Raw genomic sequence first — 21834 nt, 5'->3', positions numbered from 1 at the left:
ACTTCAATGGGACGGCTCTGTAGTATTGAATAGGAAGGAGCCGACACATAGACGTGAATGGGACGGCTTCTAATTAGGATGTGTTTAGTGATAAGCATGCAAACAGCCTGTAGGATTTTGAATCCAGCTCTAAATTATAATGCAGGCTAAAATTCATGTATGTACACAGTGACTGCACCAGCAGAATAGTGAGTGCAGCTCTGGAGTATAATACAGGATGTAACTCAGGATCAGTACAGGATAAGTAATGTAATGTATGTACACAGTGACTGCACCAGCAGAATAGTGAGTGCAGCTCTGGAGTATAATACAGGATGTAACTCAGGATCAGTACAGGGTAAGTAATGTATGTACACAGTGACTTCACCAGCAGAATAGTGAGTGCAGCTCTGGAGTATAATACAGGATGTAACTCAGGATCAGTACAGGGTAAGTAATGTTTATAAAGTGGCTCTTCTTGGAAGGCTTCTTCTCTAGTACACTTCTGGACTATACAGAGTGTAGCACTTTATTATGGAGAAGTTTTATCCACTAGTTTAGCGATTATTGCTACCATCCGTCATTATCACAGCACAATCCTACAGAACATTCGCAGTGCAAATAAAGCAAAAGGAGCGTCCGGCTTACTGAGCTCTGGACTGATATTTGCCAGTCTGGAGGCATCTCGTGGTCGGGGCAGAATGGAGATTGTGGAGATGAGCGGCAGAGGGAAGTGATAGGGACTCCAGCGATCCCTGTCATCTGGATTTTTAGTTTGTTTTCATAAAGCAATAAATAAGAAAGTAGTGAAGAAGAAGATGCAGCCGACGCTCTGGTTTCCATGACAGCGACTTAAGGAGAGCGACGGCGCATTGTTCAGACCTTTATTCTGCAGCATTGTCCTTCAGCTGCACCTAGTCTCCTGATAAAGCCGCCACATTGTCCTGTCTGCACCGAGCTGTAATACATCTGTCCTCATGTACAGAGACGGGCGGATCCCATTATAAGGCAGAGGATCCACTGGATCCATCATTGCTCTGCTATAAGCACAAGCCATGGAAAGGCTCTAAGGGCCCTGTTCACACTTCTGCTAATTGTCTTTTAAGCTTCCATTTCCTTTTGGTGGTCAGAATAAATAACACACCTGATGGGAACTTAATTAAGGCCGGTGCTGGAATCTCATACGTGACTCCTAAAATGCATTCCCAAAGGAGACGCGACCTACCAGAAATTAAAAAGGCCATTTAATGAACATTAAAAATTCTAAAACTCCTTTTCAATATCTTGCTATGATTACTTCAAGTTACTCTCTGAAGGCCTGAGGCTGCACTACTGAGACATTCTGATACTAGTTCCTTTTTCCATTTCCTTCGTATTGTTGCATTTGATGACTAGAATCGACACCACGACTCCATGACCACATTGCTTAGAGGGAAACATTTCTTCAGAATATTTCAGTAGTGCAGCCTCTGGCTTTGGGTCTGTAACTTCACATGATCATAGCTCGGTATAGCAAAAAAGATATTAAAAAACGGTTTTCAAAATATTACTGTGCAGTAAAGGGCCTTTTAGGATAGTTCTGCCACATAGGTCTTCTTTACAGTGAACCTGAGGTGTGAGTATTAAGATAAACCCGTACATAGGTAACAACTACAGGGTAAGATGGTTGAGTAGAGATTGCTCCACCTCAGCTGATCCCCCCCTGGGGGCCTGTGGCTAGCTTTAGTCAGGGTTTACTCTGTAATTCTGTATTTTTATATGCGTCAAGGTCCAATCACATTGTATCCTCCACATTTTAGGTTCTCCATTACCTGGCCGTCCAGAAGCCGGCAGACCTGACCCGGCATCTCCTCCCATGCGTCTTCCATGCTGCTCTTCTTAAAGTCAAAGAAGAAGGTGACTCTAATCCTATCCCTGCGTTGTGCGACATGCTATCTTCCTTATTGATGATGATGATGATGAGGGTTTTACTCACATCCTCCTTTTTCTATAGAAATGGTGGAAGACATTCCTTCAGTGAAGTCATCGATAAAACGCATCATCTCTCATTCCAGTAAAGTGCTCCGCTTCCCCCTTCCCGAAGATAAGAAGCTGGAGGTGAGCGACCAGACCCTTGGGAAGGTGGAAGGGGTCTTGTAAGAAGACTTTGTGATGTTCCTTTTGTCCTTTCCTCCCAGGACATCATCAACCAGATTATTAACGTGGAGGCCACCATTGCCCGAGCTCGGTCACTGAAGGCAAAGTTCGGGACTGATCGATGTGAAAATGCGGAAGAGAAGGACGATCTGGAGAAGTATTCATTATGCAGAACCTTTAGTTAGCGCAGATCCTCCCTGCAGAGCGCTGTGTGTGGAGATGAGATAAATGTGTCCTTGCGGCACCTGCCACCTTTATTACTGGTCATCACTGACCCTTGAGAGGTATTGGTGTTCCTTGTGGAGACCCAGCCGGTGTAGGGAGTCTTACAGGCAAGTCTACCTGGCTTTTCTCCAGAGAACGTCTCCCTATTGCCACCTATAGGTGCATACTCTGTGAACGGAGTTGGACATTGACTTACAGGGTAACTACTAGTGTTGAGCGAAGCGAGCTTTGGGTGCTTCATCCGAAGTCTCTTCCTTTAAAACTTCGGAATATTACCGTACGGAGATCCGTCTCCAGCCACTATTAGAATGTATGGGCTCCGATGAGCTGAAGTTAGTTATTCGCAAAGTTGTGCGTGACTTCGATGAATAACTTCTGTGGTTGATTTTTAAAATTTGAAAACCACTTTAAAACGTGAAACCGCACTCGGCTTTGATTCCAACTAGTACCTCGGAACCGAAGCAGAGTTCTATTGCAAGTTTTAAAGTGGTTTTCCATTTTAAAAAACAACTACAGAAGTTATTCAACAAAGTCTTGCGCGACTTCGCGAATAACTAACTTCAGCTCATCAGAGCCCATACATTCTAATACTGTACGCAGACGGATCTCTGTACAGTATTAGGCTACTTTCACACTGGCGTTTTGGCTTTCCGTTTGTGAGATCCGTTCAGGGCTCAGCGGTCCAAAACCGATCAGTTTGCCCTAATGCATTCTGAATGGAAAAGGATCCGCTCAGAATCCAACAGTTTGCCTCCGTTCCTTCTCCATTCCGCTTTAGAGACGGACACCTAAACGCTGCCTGTAGCATTTTGGTGTCCGTCTGACGAAACTGAGCCAAACGGATCCGTCCTGACACACAATGTAAGTCAATGGGGACGGATCCGTATTCTATGACCCAATCGAAAACTGATCCGTCCTCCATTGACTTTCAATGGTGTTCAAGACGGATCCGTCTTGGCTATGTTAAAGATAATACAAACGGATTCGTTCTGAACGGATGCAGACGGTTATATTATCTGAACGGATCTGTCTGTGCAGATCCATTACGGATCCGCACCAAACGCGAGTGTGAAAGTAGCCTAAGTCAGAAGTTTTGAACGAAGCGACTTTGGATGAAGCATCCACACTAGTAACTACCTGTAGGTGGCACTAGAGAGCGTTGTATTCCTTCTTGAGGAGAGCTCATTTCCATGCTTTCTTACCCAGGTATCATTGCTTGCAAGACTCCCTACACCAGATAGGTCTCTGCAAGGAAAACAGTACCCCTCATCGGTCAAGTAAAAGTTAATTTACATTCATTTATTACTCGCCAAAAGGTTGGTCCATCTCGCAGTTTTCTCATGTCCATGGCCAGTTTAGGGGGGACACTGTACATACTGTTCTTAAGGAGGAGCTGTCTCCTCTCCTGACATGTCTGCTTTAGTATTTACTTACATTCCCCATGTAATAACAATTTTGGAGGATCTTTTCTTATGACTCTGGGTTGTGCCATTCCTCTATTATTCCTTTGAAAAGTTAAGAATGAATTACTAGCAGTTTTCAGTGAAGGTCCAGCTGGGTGTTACCAGTTGGAGGGGGGTGGGGGTGTCCCTGCGCAGTCTGACACTGACAGCACTGATTGGATAATATCAGACTGTGCAGGGACACCCACAACTGGTAACACCCATCTAGACCTTTATTGGAAACTGATAGAAATTCATTCCTAACTTCTAGCAGGGATAGTAGAGAAATGGCACAACATCGAGGTATAGGAATAGATGCTCCAGAACTATTATTACATGAGGGGTTAGTTACTAAAACAGACATGTCAGGAGAGGGGCCAGCGCCTCCTTAAAGAGATGAGCTGATATCTCCAGGGGCCACACATTACTGCTGGCAGCATATGCATTACCCGGTGACCATTCAGAGGGCCTATTCTTGTGATACGTGGAGCGAGAGCTCTCTGCACCGGCTCGTGGACCTAGGCCTGTTTCTGGGGTATTTGGGGACCATCATCTGTTTCTTAATAGGACATATGAACAAGATTACAGGCAGTTCCTTAAAGGGTTTGTCCAGGATTAGAAGAAATATCCCCACGCGGGTTGAGCCTGGTTTAGCAGCACAGCTCTATTGAAGTGAATGGGTCTTTGCTGCAATGCCACACACAACCTGTGGACAGGCATGGCGCTGTTTTTAAATACAACCCCTTTAAGAATTCCATTTTACCCTTTGTAAGACGGAAAGCTGGGTAATGACCAGTATGGGTGCAGTACAGCTCTGACATTCTGCGTGGCATGTGCAGTGGAGTTTTCTTGGTCACTTCATTAGTGTTCACCCAGCTTTACCAGGCAGAGATATACCAGGAGGCGGGTGAATCTCGTCATTAGCGGCTTGTGTTCCTCGCTGTCATCACCGATCTGTTGACGTCTTCCTTGTGACAGGTTTGTGAGTGGTCTCTTGGAGCAGCCTGAAGTGCCCATCATCGGAGCGTGCAGGGGTCCGGCCGGGAGCATCATCCACAAGATGTTTGTCAATGCCCAGCGGGTGAGTCCAGGCTAATAACCTAGAACAGGGGAAGAAACGCGTCAGGCCTCCGTGCGTTCTGTTCTCCTCTGACGTGAAGCGAGATAAGGACCCTTCTCTTCTGTGTGTGATTAATGTCCTCTCATTATCTCGCACTGCGGGGCCATGCACCGACATCCCGCCTCTTGTAGTAGAGGGTGAGAGACGATAGATGTGCAGCGGCCATTGTCTCACAAGAAATATGCAAAAAATGAAAAAGCGACGATCGTTTCATGTCCCAGAGTGATTACGGTTTATATGAACGCTCTGCGAATACTTATCAACAAACGTCTCGGCTCCTCCATTCAGATTCCATTTTAATAGCGCTCAGGAGATGAGCAGCTACCAAACACCGCTTAGGGCGGGTTCACATTGGCGTTATTGAATTCCGTTACAGGTTCCGTTATAACAGAGATATAACGGAATTCTAGGACAGAATGCAAAATGGAGGCCTTTAAGAGGCGTTCCGTTTTGCCCCGTCCTAATACATGTCTATGGGGACACATAACGGTTCTGCTTGTTCCCGTCATACATAACCTATCGACAGGAACCATTATGTGTCCCCATAGACAAGTATTAGGACGGAGCAAAACCGGATACCTCTTAAAGCCTTTCCGCTTTGCATTCCATCCTACAAATCTGTTATAACAGAACTTATAACGGAATTCAATAAAGGCAATGCGAACCTGCCCTTATAGACACAGGGGAAATAAAACGGATCATTATTTCCATTGCCGGTATGTCGTTGACAAGGATCTTGCAGACCCCACAGCAGACCCTACTGAAATGTGGTTGGATCCAAGTCTAATGGATTTATTGCTTGTGTTAGTTATATTCCATAATGTCCAATAGGTGCCCCACCTACCTCTGGGGCCCCATTGGGAATGGAGGCAACACATGCAAGGTACTTGACATTTAGTGGTATAGGACTTCACAAAATAGTCAAGTATGCGTGGCCTGCTCTCCATTTACTGCAGCATGCCATGGGGCCCGTTCTTGAGATTGGGGTGCCAGACGTGCGACCCGCACATATTGGACATTTATGGCAGATCCTGACGACATGCCGTAAGTGTTCAGATGGAAATAGCCCTTTAACCCTCACAACAGTTATTAATTATTGCATATCGTCTGTTTGGCCAGAATCTCCACCCGTCACAAGAACAGGGCTTCCCATTAAAGTCTATGGGAAATACAGAAGCAGCCAAGCGGGCCCACCAGCCAGAACTATATGGGATACCAAAATCCCATATAAAAAATGAGAGTTTTCATCATTAGGATGAGTGTGTGTGTCCCCCCCATCAGAACGTCCCCCTTCATTTTGCTAATCATTGGAGTTCCATGGCGGAGACCTCCACCGATGGCCTCCAGCTGTTGTGAAGCTTCTACAGTTCCCAGCATGCAACCTTGCTCTGCTGCTCTGTAATAGAAGTGAACAGAGCATGCTGAGAGTTGTAGTTTGACAACAGCTTGGAGCGCCCAAGGCTGCTGACCCCTGACCTATTCTCAGATGAGGTAAACCGTTTATATTCCTGCATTCAGATAAAACCCTGATGATGATGTCATCATATAACATGATGATGTCACTCCCACTCTGCATAGCACGGGCCTGTAAACTGACGAGTGCGGGGTGTGGAAGGCCTGGGGTAGAGGGGGAGTGGGTTGCATCATGGAGGAAGGCTCCTGATAACGAGGAGCGATGATGGTGTATACTAGATGATTGTTCACATCAGCCTTCAGTGAATGTCCATCACCCCCATCATCCTGGCGCCTCCCCGCGCCTCTCACATAATGTCCATACCTGTGTAATGTCCTGCTGCATGTACTAAACCTGTTTGTCTGACCTCTCGTAGTCATCCTAGGCTTGACTGTGTTTCTATCTCTTACCTCAAGCTGACTGAATCTTCTGATGAGGTAACATCCAGAATTTCTACCTCATTTCCTCACCCCATGACTTGTGTGTATATGAGCGGAGGAGGGGAGCGCATCCTAACCCCCCGGAGCACACACAGACGTAACCGTCCTACGCGAGGAAATCCACCACACAATGCGCCTCCTCCCAGAACCCGTGACCACCAAGTCGAGCACACAATGTTAAAGAAGAACTCCCCTGTCACAATACTGACCTCCTCTCCCCAAAGAGCTGTATTAAAGGGCATCTGTCAGCACTGTATACCTATGACACTGGCTGACCTGTTACATGTGCACTCGGCACCTGTGTTGGTCCCATGTTCATATGTGCCCGCATTGCTGAGAAAAACAATGTTTTACTATATGCAAATGAGTCCCTAGGAGCAACGGGGGCGTTACCGTTACACCTAGAGGCTCTGCTCTCTCTGCAGCTGCCACAGCATCTCCACTTTGATTGACAGGCCCAGCCACTATGTTTACACTGCCTGGCTCCGTCTATTAAAGTGGAGATGCTGTGGCAGCTGCAGAGAGAGCAGAGCCTCTAGGTGTAACGGTAACGCCCCCGTTGCTCCTAGGGACTCATTTGCATATAGTAAAACATTGTTTTTCTCAGCAATGCGGGCACATATGAACATGGGACCAACACAGGTGCCGAGTGCACATGTAACAGGTCAGCCAGTGTCATAGGTACAAAACTGCTGACAGATGCTCTGTGCGCTGACACCATTATTATCAGGATCTGTAGGGGTCCTAGAGGCTGGACCACCGCTTCTAAAGCGATGGCATGTCCTGTGAGATATAGACATGTATAACCCTTAATGGCCATTGCTCACAATGCAATATGAAAATTGAATCCATGGGGATCCATCCAATGGACAGAATGAACAGGCCATGGATGAGCGAGCGCGGCACCCCCTTATTGTGTGCACAGTCCATGACTACCCAAGGCCCGGTAAACCCTTATGAGGATGAGGTGCCATACCTGACATGCCATGTACAATCTACTGGGTGTAACTTATCATCCCAGTACATTCCCACAAAACAGGGAGATCTCAAATCGCCAAGAACACAGTGTGGAAATCCTGTAGGCCCCGTATATCCCGGTTGTACTTCTGTTGTCTGCCATGCTGTGAGTGTAAACCCTTCACCATGAGTCCTGAGTGTTCCGGTCTTGGATACTATAATGGTTGCATCTGTACGGCCCAGGCCTGAGCCCTGATTATTGCTCTGGTTTTGATTCTTATTATTTTGTTTAAGGTCACTATAATGGCCCCCCTGGAAGAAGAGCCTAAGAGGTCTAGTACGTCAGACGAGAAGAAGCTGCTGTCCGGAACAGATTTTCCTTCCCCTGCCGGCCGAGAAGTCATCCTGCGCACCACCGTCCCCAGACCAGCCCTCTATTCCAAGGCCCTGCCCCAGCGCATGTACAGCGCCCTCACCAAAGATGACTTCAGACTTTCAGGAGCTTTCTCCTCAGACACATCCTTCTTCTAATGTCCCCCTCATAGGTCTGGACAGAGCGCTCGTCCAGGGTGAATGTGGCTTATTATAATGTGAACCTCTGCTTGTAAGATCACTATAGTCCATCTCTTGAGTCACATCTATGCACTCCAAAAACGGAGGGGTTTTATCTACTGGGCACTGAGCAGTCAGTGCTGGAGACTCTGGAGGAATCATGGTTTGTCGTTCAGCCAACTATGGAGATCAGTCTCTTCTGCAGTCACTTTATTTATGGGGAAAGCAACGCTCTGCAGGGGTCATTGATGTCTCAGCACCCATCTACATTCGGTTCTTGTAGACTCTCTATAGATATCAGGGACGATTTGTGTTTTTGGGTTAGTTATTTACTATTTAAATTATTTGTCTCCTTTAAATTTTATTGTCTGACATAAGATGTGACCTCTGTGAGGGCGGCTGGGTCTCTGCTGCAGTCACCAGCAATCTCCAGAGAACCTATACAGTTTTACATATTTGTCCCTGATAACGCCTCGGCGCTTTTCATTTTTGAGCACGGAGAGCAGAAAAAAAGTGTAGGGAATGCACCTCCCCATAAATAACCGCCCTGAGTCTAGTAGATGATTGGTAGATGTCGGGTTCTTTCTGGATCCAGCAGCAGTTGAAAACTGAGCTTATATAGATGTCACCGGGCATTTTACAGTTAGCACCTGGGGATTAGTGTTAGGGTGCAGAATAGATGTTGTGGCCACTTGGGAGACCAAGCTTGTTGGTTGTCGTGGTGTATCGGTCAGGTCCTGGGGTTCAGTGTCATGGTGCATCGGTCAGCTCCTGGGCTTCAGTGTCATGGTGCATCGGTCAGCTCCTGGGCTTCAGTGTCATGGTGCATCGGTCAGCTCCTGGGCTTCAGTGTCATGGTGCATCGGTCAGCTCCTGGGGTTCAGGGACAGGGTGCATCGGTCAGGTCCTGGGGTTCAGGGACAGGGTGCATCGGTCAGGTCCTGGGGTTCAGGGACAGGGTGCATCGGTCAGGTCCTGGGGTTCAGGGACAGGGTGCATCGGTCAGGTCCTGGGGTTCAGGGACAGGGTGCATCGGTCAGGTCCTGGGGTTCAGGGTGCATCGGTCAGGTCCTGGGGTTCAGGGTGCATCGGTCAGGTCCTGGGGTTCAGGGACAGGGTGCATCGGTCAGGTCCTGGGGTTCAGTGTCTGGGTGCATCGGTCAGGTCCTGGGGTTCAGGGACAGGGTGCATCGGTCAGGTCCTGGGGTTCAGGGTGCATCGGTCAGGTCCTGGGGTTCAGTGTCGGGGTGCATCTGTCAGGTTTTAGGATATGTCAATGTGAATAGATAAAATCCAGTGTTATGATACAGAACTCGGGTTCAGATGTTCAGGTATACTGCAGAGCTTATGTCCTGGTGTGCATAATTCAGGTGCTAGGTTGCAGTGTTACTGTGCAGAGCTCAGGACCTGGGGTGCATTGTCTTGGTGTTAAAATGCACCCCAGGATCGGAGTTCAACGCTGCAGAGTCGTCTTCAGAGCACAGGTCCTGGGGTGCATTGTAATGGTACAGAGCTCAGGGCCGGGGGGGGGGGGGGGGGGGGGGGGAGGAATGTGCACTGCTCTCATCCTGATGTGTACACAACAGGAGGACAGTATACACTCACAGCTTTGCAGTGCTGCTGATATCCTCCTGCTTACTCACCGCTGCTCCATTTGATGCTGTTATCCCACTGGTATCGGAGCACAGGCTGCCTCCCCACATGCCCAACACATTGACCTGATCTGCATCAGTGTGGCTTCTCTATTTCATGTGTATGAATAGTTTGTGTGCGGCACTCGCCAGCAGTGAGACGTCCCCGGCCCGTGTATTTGGCACTATTCAGTCATCAGACTGTGCTTTGGTTTCATATTATGTTTAACATCCATGATCTTCTGTTTTATCTGCAAAATAAACGTTTCTGAACATTGGTCTCCTCCAGCCTGAGAAGTGATGAAGTCTCAATCAGGATCTCCATGAAACATCCTAGTTATATTCTGTAGCGTCACAGTGAGAGTTATTCATCCAGTTCCTACTGGTTCATGAATATACTACCAGAAATGCTGCTGCACCGACAGAGGGGGGAGTGTGTGTAATATAATGCCGTTTTACCTGGCATTCTGAATCTTTGGAAAGCTGGATGACTGGGTAAAAGCTGTCAGTGGTTCCCATCTGTTTCATGTAAGACTAAGATCATTCAGAAACTGCTAAACAGACCATGAAAGGACTCAAGGACGGATAGATATGAGATAAATAAATAAATAAATATGGGAGATAGATATTAGGTGAGATGGAGATATATAATTATATACAAAATAATGAGCTATACAAAGATATTCGATGGATAAAATAGAAAGGATGGATGGCTTTTTTTTAAACATATATATATGTTTAAAAAAAATCCATCCATCCTTTCTATTTTATCCATTGAATATCTATGTATAGCTCATTATTTTGTATATACTTCTATATCTCCATCTCATCTAATATATACACACAGTATGTGTATTGGATTCATAGATGTAGTGATAGATTTGACGTCCAGGTCATTTTCTGTTGGTGGGTCAGGTAGATCTCGCCTGCAGTGGGCTCCACTCTCCGTTACACCTCTTATCAGTGTTTTATTTCATTTCTGCTTTTGTCAATAGTTTATATTCCACGACCGGCTCTGTTCAGGATATCGATCATGTAGCCTGAGATCCGGGTCTTTAGAGTCCATCAGTATTGTGTCTCTGGGCTTTAGTAGAGATCTGAGGATACTGAAAAGACTGGGACCTACAGGTCATCTCCTACAATTATAAAGTCTGGAGAAGGTTCCCACAAAATACAGGAGGAGAACCTTTCCCAGGGAACCCAGCCAGCACAACCTCAGGCTCTGTTCACACTAGTCATGGCTTCAGTTGGAACCATAAAAGCTATGCTATGCTGTAAAATCCAAAAAGAACCCCATTGACTTTAATAGGGTCAGTATTTTCTTGACTGCAGGCTGTGCTAGTGTTCCTGACCGAAACTCCAAATGACTGTGAACAGAGCCTTAGTGCTACCCTAATAGAATGGCCATAAAGGTTGCTTAATTTTGCATCTGACCAGCATCATCATCTGCCTATGGAGCAGCAACGATGTATTAATTCTGTATATAATGTCCCCTCCTTACAAACATAAGGGGAATACAGGATATTTAAGGTTGGGGGGGGAGGAAGATCCCCCCCCTTTATAAGCAGATCCTACAGATTTAGAGACTCCGAGACGTTATCTTATAAATTCCTCCATTAAAGAGACTGATGCTATTCTCTCCCCCCCAGATGATATTCTCCCAGCCCCACTTATGGCTATTGATAGATTTAACTGTACGGCATATGCTGCCATGGAAACAAGTGGAAATATCTATTTTAAGGCTGGAATTGACGCTGGGCGTCAAACAGCTGAAATAATTTACTCTTTAACCCCTTTGCTTCCACTGGCAGCATCGCCATCTGCTTAAGTAAATTAAAAAAATATATAAATTCTGGAGCTGGAAGAATATAACTTGTGGCGCTGTCAGCCGGGCGTTAATGAACTTATGACTGCAGATGAAGGTGTCGTTAAAAGAAAAATCAAAGTGGAAAATATATTAAGATTCACGATGCCATGAACGGTTGCAAGTTCCGGTTCAGAAGCCTTAACACCCTGTACGAAGAATCTGAAAGCTCAAGAACAAGGCGAAAAGAGAAAAAAAAAAAGGATTTGGGGGGGGAAGAGAGAAATAGACTCCTTCAGTCCAGGATGTGAAGCGTTGCGTACAATGTACAAAGTGTCCGTTTTAATTGGGCGCTCTGCACTTATCTCAATGCCATTCACGTCATTATTCTAGGAGCACCATCTCTGGGGGCACTTTCTTTACCTGCCCATATTTAGGGTCCACACTTACGACCGGATTGTCTTGTTCTAAGTATTCCCTTCTTCCCTCTGCTAGAATCCAATCCTCATTTTTTAAAGAAGATACAGACAGGACCCCAAATACAGCCAAGTGAGTGCTAAACACAGATTTTTATAGTATCTATGAAGTGCATTTGACTTATCAGTTGTTTTATGGTGGTTTTCGAGCCAAAAATTACAGACATCACAATTTTTCAGCAGTTCCCAATTATTTGCAGCGCTGATCATTGTGAAGAGAACTACTGAAGGTTCAGAGCTGTCAATCATACAAGCTGAACTATAGCCCCACCCACAGTGAGCTGCGCAGCAGTGTAAACAATAAGACCCACAAATGAACAGAAATTTTATATATATATATATATACACACACTGTGTATATATATATATATATATATCCACACTGATCACCAAGAACATTAAAACCAGCCGCCTAATATATATGTAACCTTGCCAAAAGAGATTTGACCCATTGAGGCATGGAAGCCACTGAAGGTGTCCCGTGGTACACATCACCAAGCCACTAGCAGCAGATCTTTTAAGATGTGAAAACTCCATGAATCAGACTAATTTTTCTAGGACATCCTACAGATGAAGACTGGATTAAGATCTGAGTATTCAGAGCCACATCATCACCATGATCTCTGTGTGCCATGTTGCTCATCCCTGAATTTAGTGTGGTGGAAGTGGCCACCACTGCCATGAAGGGTGGTACTTGTCTGTACAGTGGTTAGGTAGGTGGCAAGTTTCACATCCACATGATGCCGGGACCCAAGGTCTCCAGCAGAATATTGCCCACAGCCTTCACCAGCTTGCCTTATTCCCATAGTGCACACTCCAGTAAGTGATGTACCCGGCCATCCACATCGCTCCATGATACTCACAAAAATGAGTAAATTCCAAACAGATGAGGTTAAGTAAAAACTGTTACATTTTCCTTTTTATTTTACACATTACATATTTTAAATCTCCAAACATTTTTTCAGCCTCTTCTGCTCTCTTTTCACCTTTCTCTAGAAGGAGTTAAATGTGGTGGGGGATTTGGGGCTGGGGTCGTAGGGGAGGGGAGGTGAAGGAAAAATGTCATCACCTCTTATCTCACAGTCACATCCTCAGCTCTGCTATGTATTGTCAGTGCAGAAAGAGGAGGTAGAGGTTGGTGATGATGACTTCTATGTGTAGCATATAGCAAAGATATAATGGAGGCTTTATAAAAAGCATTGATGCCACACAATGATGGAGGGGGGCGTTAGGACTTTCTGTTCACACTATGGGGCACATTTGTCAAATAGCAAGCACAACAAAAGTGGCGGAATGTGCATTTAAAAAAAATGCCACAAGTGAACGACACGTACACTGAAGCTGTATGACGGATTTGGAAAAAGATGCATTAGAGAGGTAGCGCTAAGCAATACTGCCATATTTATTGATTTGCTCTATACATTAGTATTCAAAAAATAGCAGCCCAACATCATTAACCTGATAAATCAGTGTTTTTGGTAGAAGTGATATTTTTACATCGCAAATAATTTACTTGCAAGTGTAATGGAATAATAGAAAAAAAAACAGCTTCAGCAATCAGGACAGACATCCCGCTCATTCCGAGTAACTGAATCATTAATTGGGGTGCTCAAAATAATAGCAGTGAGAATATAAAATGGTGAAGCCATTAATACTGTGGAATAACAGGTATTGATTTTGGCCCTTATTTAAGGTAGGAGGGTGGCAAATATTGCACATGTTAGTTATAGAGCATTTCCTTCTGAAATACTGGGGACAATGGCTTGTTCCAGACATGGTTCTGATGAAGAACATGCTCTAGTTGAAAAGTTGATTGCAGATGGAAAACATACAGAGTAGTGCAGCAAATACTAAAATCTGAAAATAAAGAAGGAAGCGGGGAACTACTGTTCATATGGATAGAAGAGTAGCCAAAATGGCAAAGGCCCAGCCAGTGATCACCTCCAGAAAGATGAAAGCAGATCTAGAGTTACCAGTGAGTCCTGCTACAATCAGAAGCAAAGTTACCAGCAAGAACTCCCTGCAAAAAAGAGACTTGTCCAGAGTAGGTTAAAATTTGGCAAGGAACACATTGACTGGCCCAAAGAAAAATGGTGCAAAATTGTTATTTTTGGGTCCAGTGGCTGCAGACAGTACGTCAGGTGAGCCCCGAGCACTGAATTCAAGCCACAGTACATTTGCATTTATGGAAATAAGTTAGGCTACTTTCACACTAGCGTTCGGGGTTCCGCTTGTAAGTTCCGTTTGAAGGCTCTCACAAGCGGCCCCGAACGGATCCGTACGGCCCCAATGCATTCTGAGTGGATGCGGATCCGCTCAGAATGCCTCAGTCTGGCACCGTTTGACCTCCGTTCCGCTCAGCAGGCGGACACCCGAACGCAGCTTGCAGCGTTCGGGTGTCCGCCTGGCCGTGCGGAGCCAAACGGATCCGTCCAGACTTACAATGTACGTCAATGGGGACGGATCCGTTTGAAGTTGACACAATATGGTGCAATTTCAAACGGATCCGTCCCCCATTGACTTTTAATGCAAAGTCTGGACGGATCCGTCTGACTAACTTTCAGACTTTGCATTATCTTTCCGAAAAAATTCTGACGGATCCGTTCTGAGCGTATCCCATCGTTTGCATTATAGGAGCGGATCCGTCTGTGCAGACACCAGACGGATCCGCTCCGAACGCAGGTGTGAAAGTAGCCTTATTATAATGATTTAGCAATTTATTTGCTTTTTTATTTTAATTTTTTTTTACTCACAATTTTATTTTTATTTTTTTAACACCACAGTCTTAGGGGCAAAATACCAGCAGATATTTACCACCACATGAGGTGGTGCAAGTGTACCCAGTATTAGTTGTGCCAGATATATTATGTAACGTGCACAGTTTTCATATTTGTGGCACAATCAGTGCTAAAATAAAAGACATACCGCTTTTTTTTAATTTTATTTACAGCTGGGGTGTGACTACTGGACCAAAAAGTCACATACTTTCCCAATAAAACATGTGGTCTGCGTCATGATTATGATTTTATTTTTGGTTGCGCTAATTGGTGCAATTCTCAACCTCTGAGCGTCAGGGCAGATATAATAGCAGTGGATGCAATGTTCTGTGTCTGTGATGAGGAATCTTCTCGTGAGGCGTTTCTATTATTATCGGCTCGTTTCCTCATTAGTATTTTTGTTCATTAATTATACAGAGCGTTTTATTAACTGAACATTTTACTGCTGACTATTCCTCCTCCGTCGTTATTTGTGACAACAATCGTTTCTTAGAGGTAGCGGATTCCGCGTTTTATTTTTTTTTGGATGTTTTTTTTTTTTTTTAAAGGAGCCGCTTGACTGTCATCAGCTAATATCTAATATAAGTCGCAAATACCGGGGTGTTTCTGGAGATAAACAGGGGACAATGCTGAAGTCAGTGATCGCCCTGCTGTTTACGGATCTGGGCAGCCACTGGCGAGGAGACTAATCCATTTCCCGTTGTGACGATTAATTTACTGTACTCACCCAACTACGTCTCTCAGTCTCTCTATGCACTGAGTAGCTAGTGAGGTTTAGCAGGACGGGGCTAGGACTCCAGTTCACATCATGATAGACATATTAATAATTAATTAATTAGTAAGAAAAGCCAAGGATCACTCCTGAAGAAGGAAAATGTAAAAGGCCGTTACAGAAGGACCCCCTGCACAATGACTGCCGCCATTAAGTGTGATCTTCAGTCACTGCTTCGGTCTCATTTAAAAGGGTTTTAAACATCAAACTGATAACCTACAAAACTGAGGGAGTTTCCTCCATTAAATGCCACTTGAGATCCTGCTAGGACTTCCTGCTGGGAAAGGGGGGGAGAGAACTGCTCCGTCAGGGTATGGACACAAACGCTCACTATTTTCGACAGATTTTGTCATTAGAACCTCAGATTGGGCCGTTGTCTATTTAACAAAAGAAACCTCTTTTATTTACTCCATAATTTAGAGCGTGGAAAACACATAAAATGACGGATACAACACATCAGTTATAACAAGGAGGAGACATTAGGCTTTGGTAAAGAATTTGGTGATATCGGATCCATATTTGGAGGCCACGGAAAGCTTCTTGGATCGACTCCTCTCTTTCGCTTGACGAGCTGTTCTCTAGAAAGACATGAAAAATCAGAATGTTATACCGGTGCCCCGGGACTTACTGATTAGAATGAAGGTTTACCATTGTAGCTAAAAAGGGGATATGTCCAGGATTAGAAAATAAAATTATACTTCCATTTTGCCCCCAGAAATCACATTCATCTTGTCCATGACTGTGACTGCTATTGTAGCTCAGTACAGTCACTTAAATAGAGCTGAGCTGCAATACCAAATTCTGCCATTGGACAAGAGTGGTGCTGTTCCCTAGGAAAGAGAGCGACTTCTTAGTAACTAATCTTACCAATTATATCAGTCACAATTTCAATTTAATAAAAACAGTCTATTCAGCTGATAATACAGTGTATATATATATATATATATATATATATATATATATATATATACCTGTAACTGTATTATCACTGACACACACTGCTTGCAAAGCCGCGTCCTGCGTTGAATCCTGAACAGAAAAAGTCTATACAGGTCAGATATGCTGGAGGGGTGAATACATGTATGTTAGGCAAATGTGTCTTTCAGACACATTTGGAAAGTCTAGAGGTCATAATCCCTGTAATGGTGGCCATACTGGTCACCACCCAGCTTTCCCAGGTACAGATAAAGCCATGAAATAGTTGACAGAGGAGACCTTGCTGTCGACCAGTGATATCCCCGAGACATCAGCAGAAGTGATGTCCCGTGACATTTGCTCTCGTCCCCTGACCTGCACACTCTCTCTCTTTCTCTGATCCCTATGACCCCCTGCCGAGCCCCTCTTCTGCCCAGAGACTCACATTTTCCTTTAAGGATTAGAAAATTCTTCTTGTTTCCTTATCAAAAGCAAATCAAAGCATCGAGATATCAGTTCGCGATAGGATATAAAAGTGTCAAAACCAAACCTGCCCCTCCCTGTGCCCCGGTTATCATTTCCCCCACAATCCTGGGTGTAAAAACCACACCCTGAAAGCTGCAGCGAAATCTGCATGTAAAGGTCTCTTTGCAGCGCATGAGCAGTGAACAATCAGCGCTTGCACCGGGAAGGCTCCCGACGCGCACGTTAAATGGACTCATAGGCACCCATATTAAAGGGGCTCTTCTGGCCTTCGCTCGGCTGTATCTACAGGGTCTCTGCATATCATGCGGATGTCAATGTTGATTTGTGCCCATAAACTGTGTGAACATCCTGACACCGTGACCTGGGGACAGACGGCTGATGATCTGTGCACACCGCCATATTAAGTACACTGAATGAAAGCAGCTGCACCTTCTAGTCCAGCATCATTAGGAAGTTTATTACACATAAAGGGGGGCCCTGCCTGGCATCAAACTCTGTTGTGCTAGGAAGATAGCTCTGACCCATCGAGGCATGGAGGTGTCCAACATTAACTTTTTCAGCAGAGTTGTCTTCTGTGGGACTGGACCAGGCGGGCTCGCTTTTGCTCCCTAATGAGCCATGAGTGCCCATGGCCCTGCCACCAGTTGACCTTAGTTGGAGCACCTTTTAGTAGGTTTATACCCACTGCATACCAGGAGCACCTCACAAGACCGGCCCTTTTGGAGGTGCTCTGGCGGCACAGTCGGCCCTTGTGAAGGTCGCTCAGATTCTTACGCTTGCCCATTTGTCCTGCTTACACATCAACCACCAGTTACGGTTTTAATTCCTGATCTGTGTATATCCAGTTGTCCCTCGACTATAAGAATATGGGGCTCATGATCCGGCAGCGGAGACCGCAGATATTACAATAACCCTGCACGGAATACAAGCGCCTGAGGGATCCGATGCGGCAAGGTGAGCCGGCAGCTTTTGGCACCAGCGGTCACTGAGCGCCTCATCAGCAGCTACTCGGAGCTTCTACAGTTGTCATCAGGCAGTTATCTCGGCGGACAGTCGGCTGCCGCTCACTCAAATTGCCTCATTAGTGATCGAGAATTTCCAGAAATTAGAAAATGCAGATAATGAGGCGGCAGAAACACAGGCCAGAGAAAGATTTAAAAAAAATTACACCAATTAAAGAATGTCACCCTTCACTTCTGGGGTACAGAACGGAGGCTCGGACATGAAATAACTGGCTGCAGGATAATTGGAGGCAGAGTGCTGATGATGATGGGGGTTGCTGTTGGTGCCCTAATAAGCATGTACTCCGTAATTAGTGGCCCTTATCTGCTCCCAGTCTAATGCATTGCGCAGTTCTAATTTACGCACACCAGCCGCCCGATCTGCAGAGAGTGCGCCGTACAGAGGGGGTGACAGAGCGGTCACTGGAACAAGACTTCTATAAGACCCCGATGTATTGGTGCTGAGCAGAACCGGAGCAACCAATCAGCAACTCTGTATTCTATCGTATCAGGCCGGGATCACACCGAGCAAAGAGGGCTGCAAACAGGTTCAAGGGCCCAGAATAAGGGCTCATGTACACGACCATACTGTCCAAGTGCCCGCGCTGCAGACCGCAACTAGCCGTCTGCAATATACTGGCAGCGGCCTTATTGCAGTGCGGTCCCATCGACTTGGATGGATCCGCAATCCACAAAATACAGCCAAAGACCGAACGTGTTCTATCTTTATGAGGTGCGGAGGCATGGATCGCTTTGTAGCGTTTCCGTGGGCTTCTGATCAGTGCCTCTGGTCCGCAACAGATAGGACATGCCCTATCTTCAAACGTATATTGAGGAATGCGGACCCAAGTCCTCACTGCAATACGGAATGCACATGGCCAGTGCCCGTATATTGCGGACCCGCTGTTTATGGTCTGCCATATGGGCACTGAGCCTTACGTTCATGTACATGCCCTAAAGACGAGCAAATCTGTTCTAACAGTCCGAAATCTGTCCCGCATTTCCCAATGAATCCGAAATTGTAATTAACCTGAATTTTGTGACTCGTTTCAGGCAAATAAGAGAGCGCCTAGTACACTACTCGGATTTCTAGGAAATATATATATATATGTGTTGTCTGTGGTGTTCTAATTATGGACAGAGTCTGGTAAGAGTAGTACATGGGCAGAGGATTGTAGGCCAGGCCATGCTTTCTGGAAAGGATCTTCAAATTAGCTTTCCTAAGCTGGTGTACATACATTACTTATCTTGTACTGTATTATACTCCAGAGCTGCACTCACTATTCTGCTGGTGGAGTCACTGTGTACATACATTACTTATCCTGTACTGATCCTGAATTACATCCATTCCTGTATTATACTCCAGAGCTGCACTCACTATTCTGCTGGTGCAGTCACTGTGTACATACATTACATTACTTATTCTGTACTGATCCTAAGTTACTTTCTATATAATACTCCAGAGCTGCACCCACTATTCTGCTGGTGTAGTCACTGTGTACATGCATTTACATTACTTAACGTGTACTGATCCTGAGTTACATCCTGTATTATACTCCAGAGCTGCACTCACTATTCTGCTGGTGGAGTCACTGTGTACATACATTACTTATCCTGTACTGATCCTGAACTACATCCATTCCTGTATTATACTCCAGAGCTGCACTCACTATTCTGCTGGTGCAGTCACTGTGTACATACATTACATTACTTATTCTGTACTGATCCTAAGTTACTTTCTATATAATACTCCAGAGCTGCACCCACTATTCTGCTGGTGTAGTCACTGTGTACATGCATTTACATTACTTAACGTGTACTGATCCTGAGTTACATCCTGTATTATACTCCAGAGCTGCACTCACTATTCTGCTGGTGGAGTCACTGTGTACATACATTACATTACTAATCCGGTACTAATCCTGAGTTACATCCTGTATTATACTCCAGAGATGCACTCACTATTCTGCTGGTGCAGTCACTGTGTACATACATTACATATCCTGTACTGATCCTGAGTTACATCCTGTATTATACTCCAGAGCTGCACTCACTATTCTGCTGGTGCAGTCACTGTGTACATACATTACATTACTTATCCTGTACTGATCCTGAGTTACATCCTGTATTATACTCCAGAGCTGCACTCACTATTCTGCTGGTGGAGTCACTGTGTACATACATTACTTATCCTGTACTGATCCTGAGTTACTTCCTGTATTATACTCCAGAGCTGCGCTCACTATTCTGCTGGTGCAGTCACTGTGTACATACATTACTTATCGTGTACTGATCCTGAGCTACATCCTGTATTATACTCCAGAGCTGCACTCACTATTCTGCTGGTGGAGTCACTGTGTACACACATTACTTATCCTGTACTGATCCCGAGTTACATCCTGTATTATACTCCAGAGCTGCACTCACTATTCTGCTGGTGCAGTCACTGTGTACATACATTACATTACTTATCCTGTACTAATCCTGAGTTACATCCTGTATTATACTCCAGAGCTGCACTCACTATTCTGCTGGTGCAGTCACTGTGTACATACATTACTTATCCTGTACTGATCCTGAGTTACATCCTGTATTATACTCCAGAGCTGCACTCACTACTCTGCTGGTGCAGTCACTGTGTACATACATTAACTATCGTGTACTGATCCTGAATTACATCCTGTATTATACTCCAGAGCTGCACTCACTATTCTGCTGGTGGAGTCACTGTGTACATACATTACATTACTTATCCTGTACTGATCCTGAGTTACATCCGGTATTATACTCCAGAGCTGCACTCACTGTTCTGCTGTTGGAGTCACTGTGTACATTACATTACTTATCCTGTACTGATCCTGAGTTACATCTTGTATTATACTCCAGAGCTGCACTCACTATTCTGCTGGTGGAATCACTGTGTACACACATTACATCAGGGGCGGATTAAGTGCATCATAGTCCTGGGGCTGTCTACCCAACTCGGGCCCCTTCTTCCATTTTCCCGTGACATCCCCCCTTCCATGTACCACCCAATAGTAATTTTTTTCTGTATGAAGAGGCTGCAGTGCTCCATGAGCGCTCAGACCTCTTCCTCGGCTATGTGACATCACGTTCATGGGTCACATGGCCTAGGCGCAGTTCAGTCCCATGCCAATAAATGAGATATTAAGCATAGCTGCTTTCAAATGGACAGCACTGAGCGGCACAGGTGATAGGAGTCGGACCCCGGAGAAACGTCTGTTATCTGTAGTGTTACACAGGACTGCAGGGAACATCTACCACATTACCTGTACGCAGAGTCTGCTCCTCCTGCATTATAGCGAGCAGATACAGGAGGAGCAGACCTTGGTGTACTGTCTGTATCCGGGCACTATACTGCGGGGGGAGCAGACAATGGCGGATTATAACAGGGGCGTTTGGGTCGTCAGCCCCGGGCCCCTTATTCCTGCAGAATACCTCAGCTCTGCTACATCTGTGGTCTCACCTCTCGATGGCACACGGTGCACAGTGTCTGCAGGTTGTCCAGGGCGCACTGTCCTCCCCCGCCGTACACGGGTCTGATGTGGTCCACCTGCCAGAACTGACCCTCTGTGGGATTCCGGATCAGCTCGTTTAACTGCAAAGAAGGGGTTAAACACAAAATCCTGTCAGCTGGTGACATCAGA

The 21834-nt window shown here is 45.5% G+C and overlaps 2 protein-coding genes across 16 annotated transcripts in view; one reads left to right on the top strand and one right to left on the bottom strand.

Moving 5' to 3' along the window:
• Positions 1-10218, top strand: part of RAB3GAP1 (RAB3 GTPase activating protein catalytic subunit 1) — a 103772-nt gene extending 93554 nt beyond the window's left edge. The window contains exons 20-27 of one of the 14 annotated variants that reach the window (XM_040440544.1): positions 1779-1875; positions 1973-2076; positions 2157-2272; positions 4761-4863; positions 8047-9038; positions 9141-9242; positions 9401-9468; positions 9565-10218. In XM_040440544.1, the coding sequence (XP_040296478.1) occupies positions 1779-1875; positions 1973-2076; positions 2157-2272; positions 4761-4863; positions 8047-8283 (657 nt within the window). In that variant the 3' untranslated portion in view covers positions 8284-9038; positions 9141-9242; positions 9401-9468; positions 9565-10218. Of the gene's footprint in view, positions 1-1778; positions 1876-1972; positions 2077-2156; positions 2273-4760; positions 4864-8046; positions 9039-9140; positions 9367-9400 lie in introns of those variants that run through there. The other 13 variants (XM_040440540.1, XM_040440538.1, XM_040440537.1 and 10 more) reach the window with 13 other exon arrangements.
• A 5567-nt stretch (positions 10219-15785) lies between these two features.
• The window catches only part of ZRANB3 (zinc finger RANBP2-type containing 3), a 271436-nt gene continuing 265387 nt past the window's right edge, over positions 15786-21834 (bottom strand). For both annotated transcript variants that reach the window (XM_040440742.1, XM_040440743.1), the window contains 2 exons: positions 21654-21785; positions 15786-16342 (listed from right to left, as the gene is read on the bottom strand). In XM_040440742.1, coding sequence (XP_040296676.1) covers positions 16244-16342; positions 21654-21785 — 231 coding nt within the window. In that variant the 3' untranslated portion in view covers positions 15786-16243. The remainder of the gene's footprint in view (positions 16343-21653; positions 21786-21834) is intronic.

Source organism: Bufo bufo, chromosome 7 (genome assembly GCF_905171765.1).
Source record: "Bufo bufo chromosome 7, aBufBuf1.1, whole genome shotgun sequence".
Lineage (NCBI taxonomy): Eukaryota > Metazoa > Chordata > Amphibia > Anura > Bufonidae > Bufo > Bufo bufo.
This window is presented reverse-complemented; position numbering and strand designations above follow the sequence as displayed.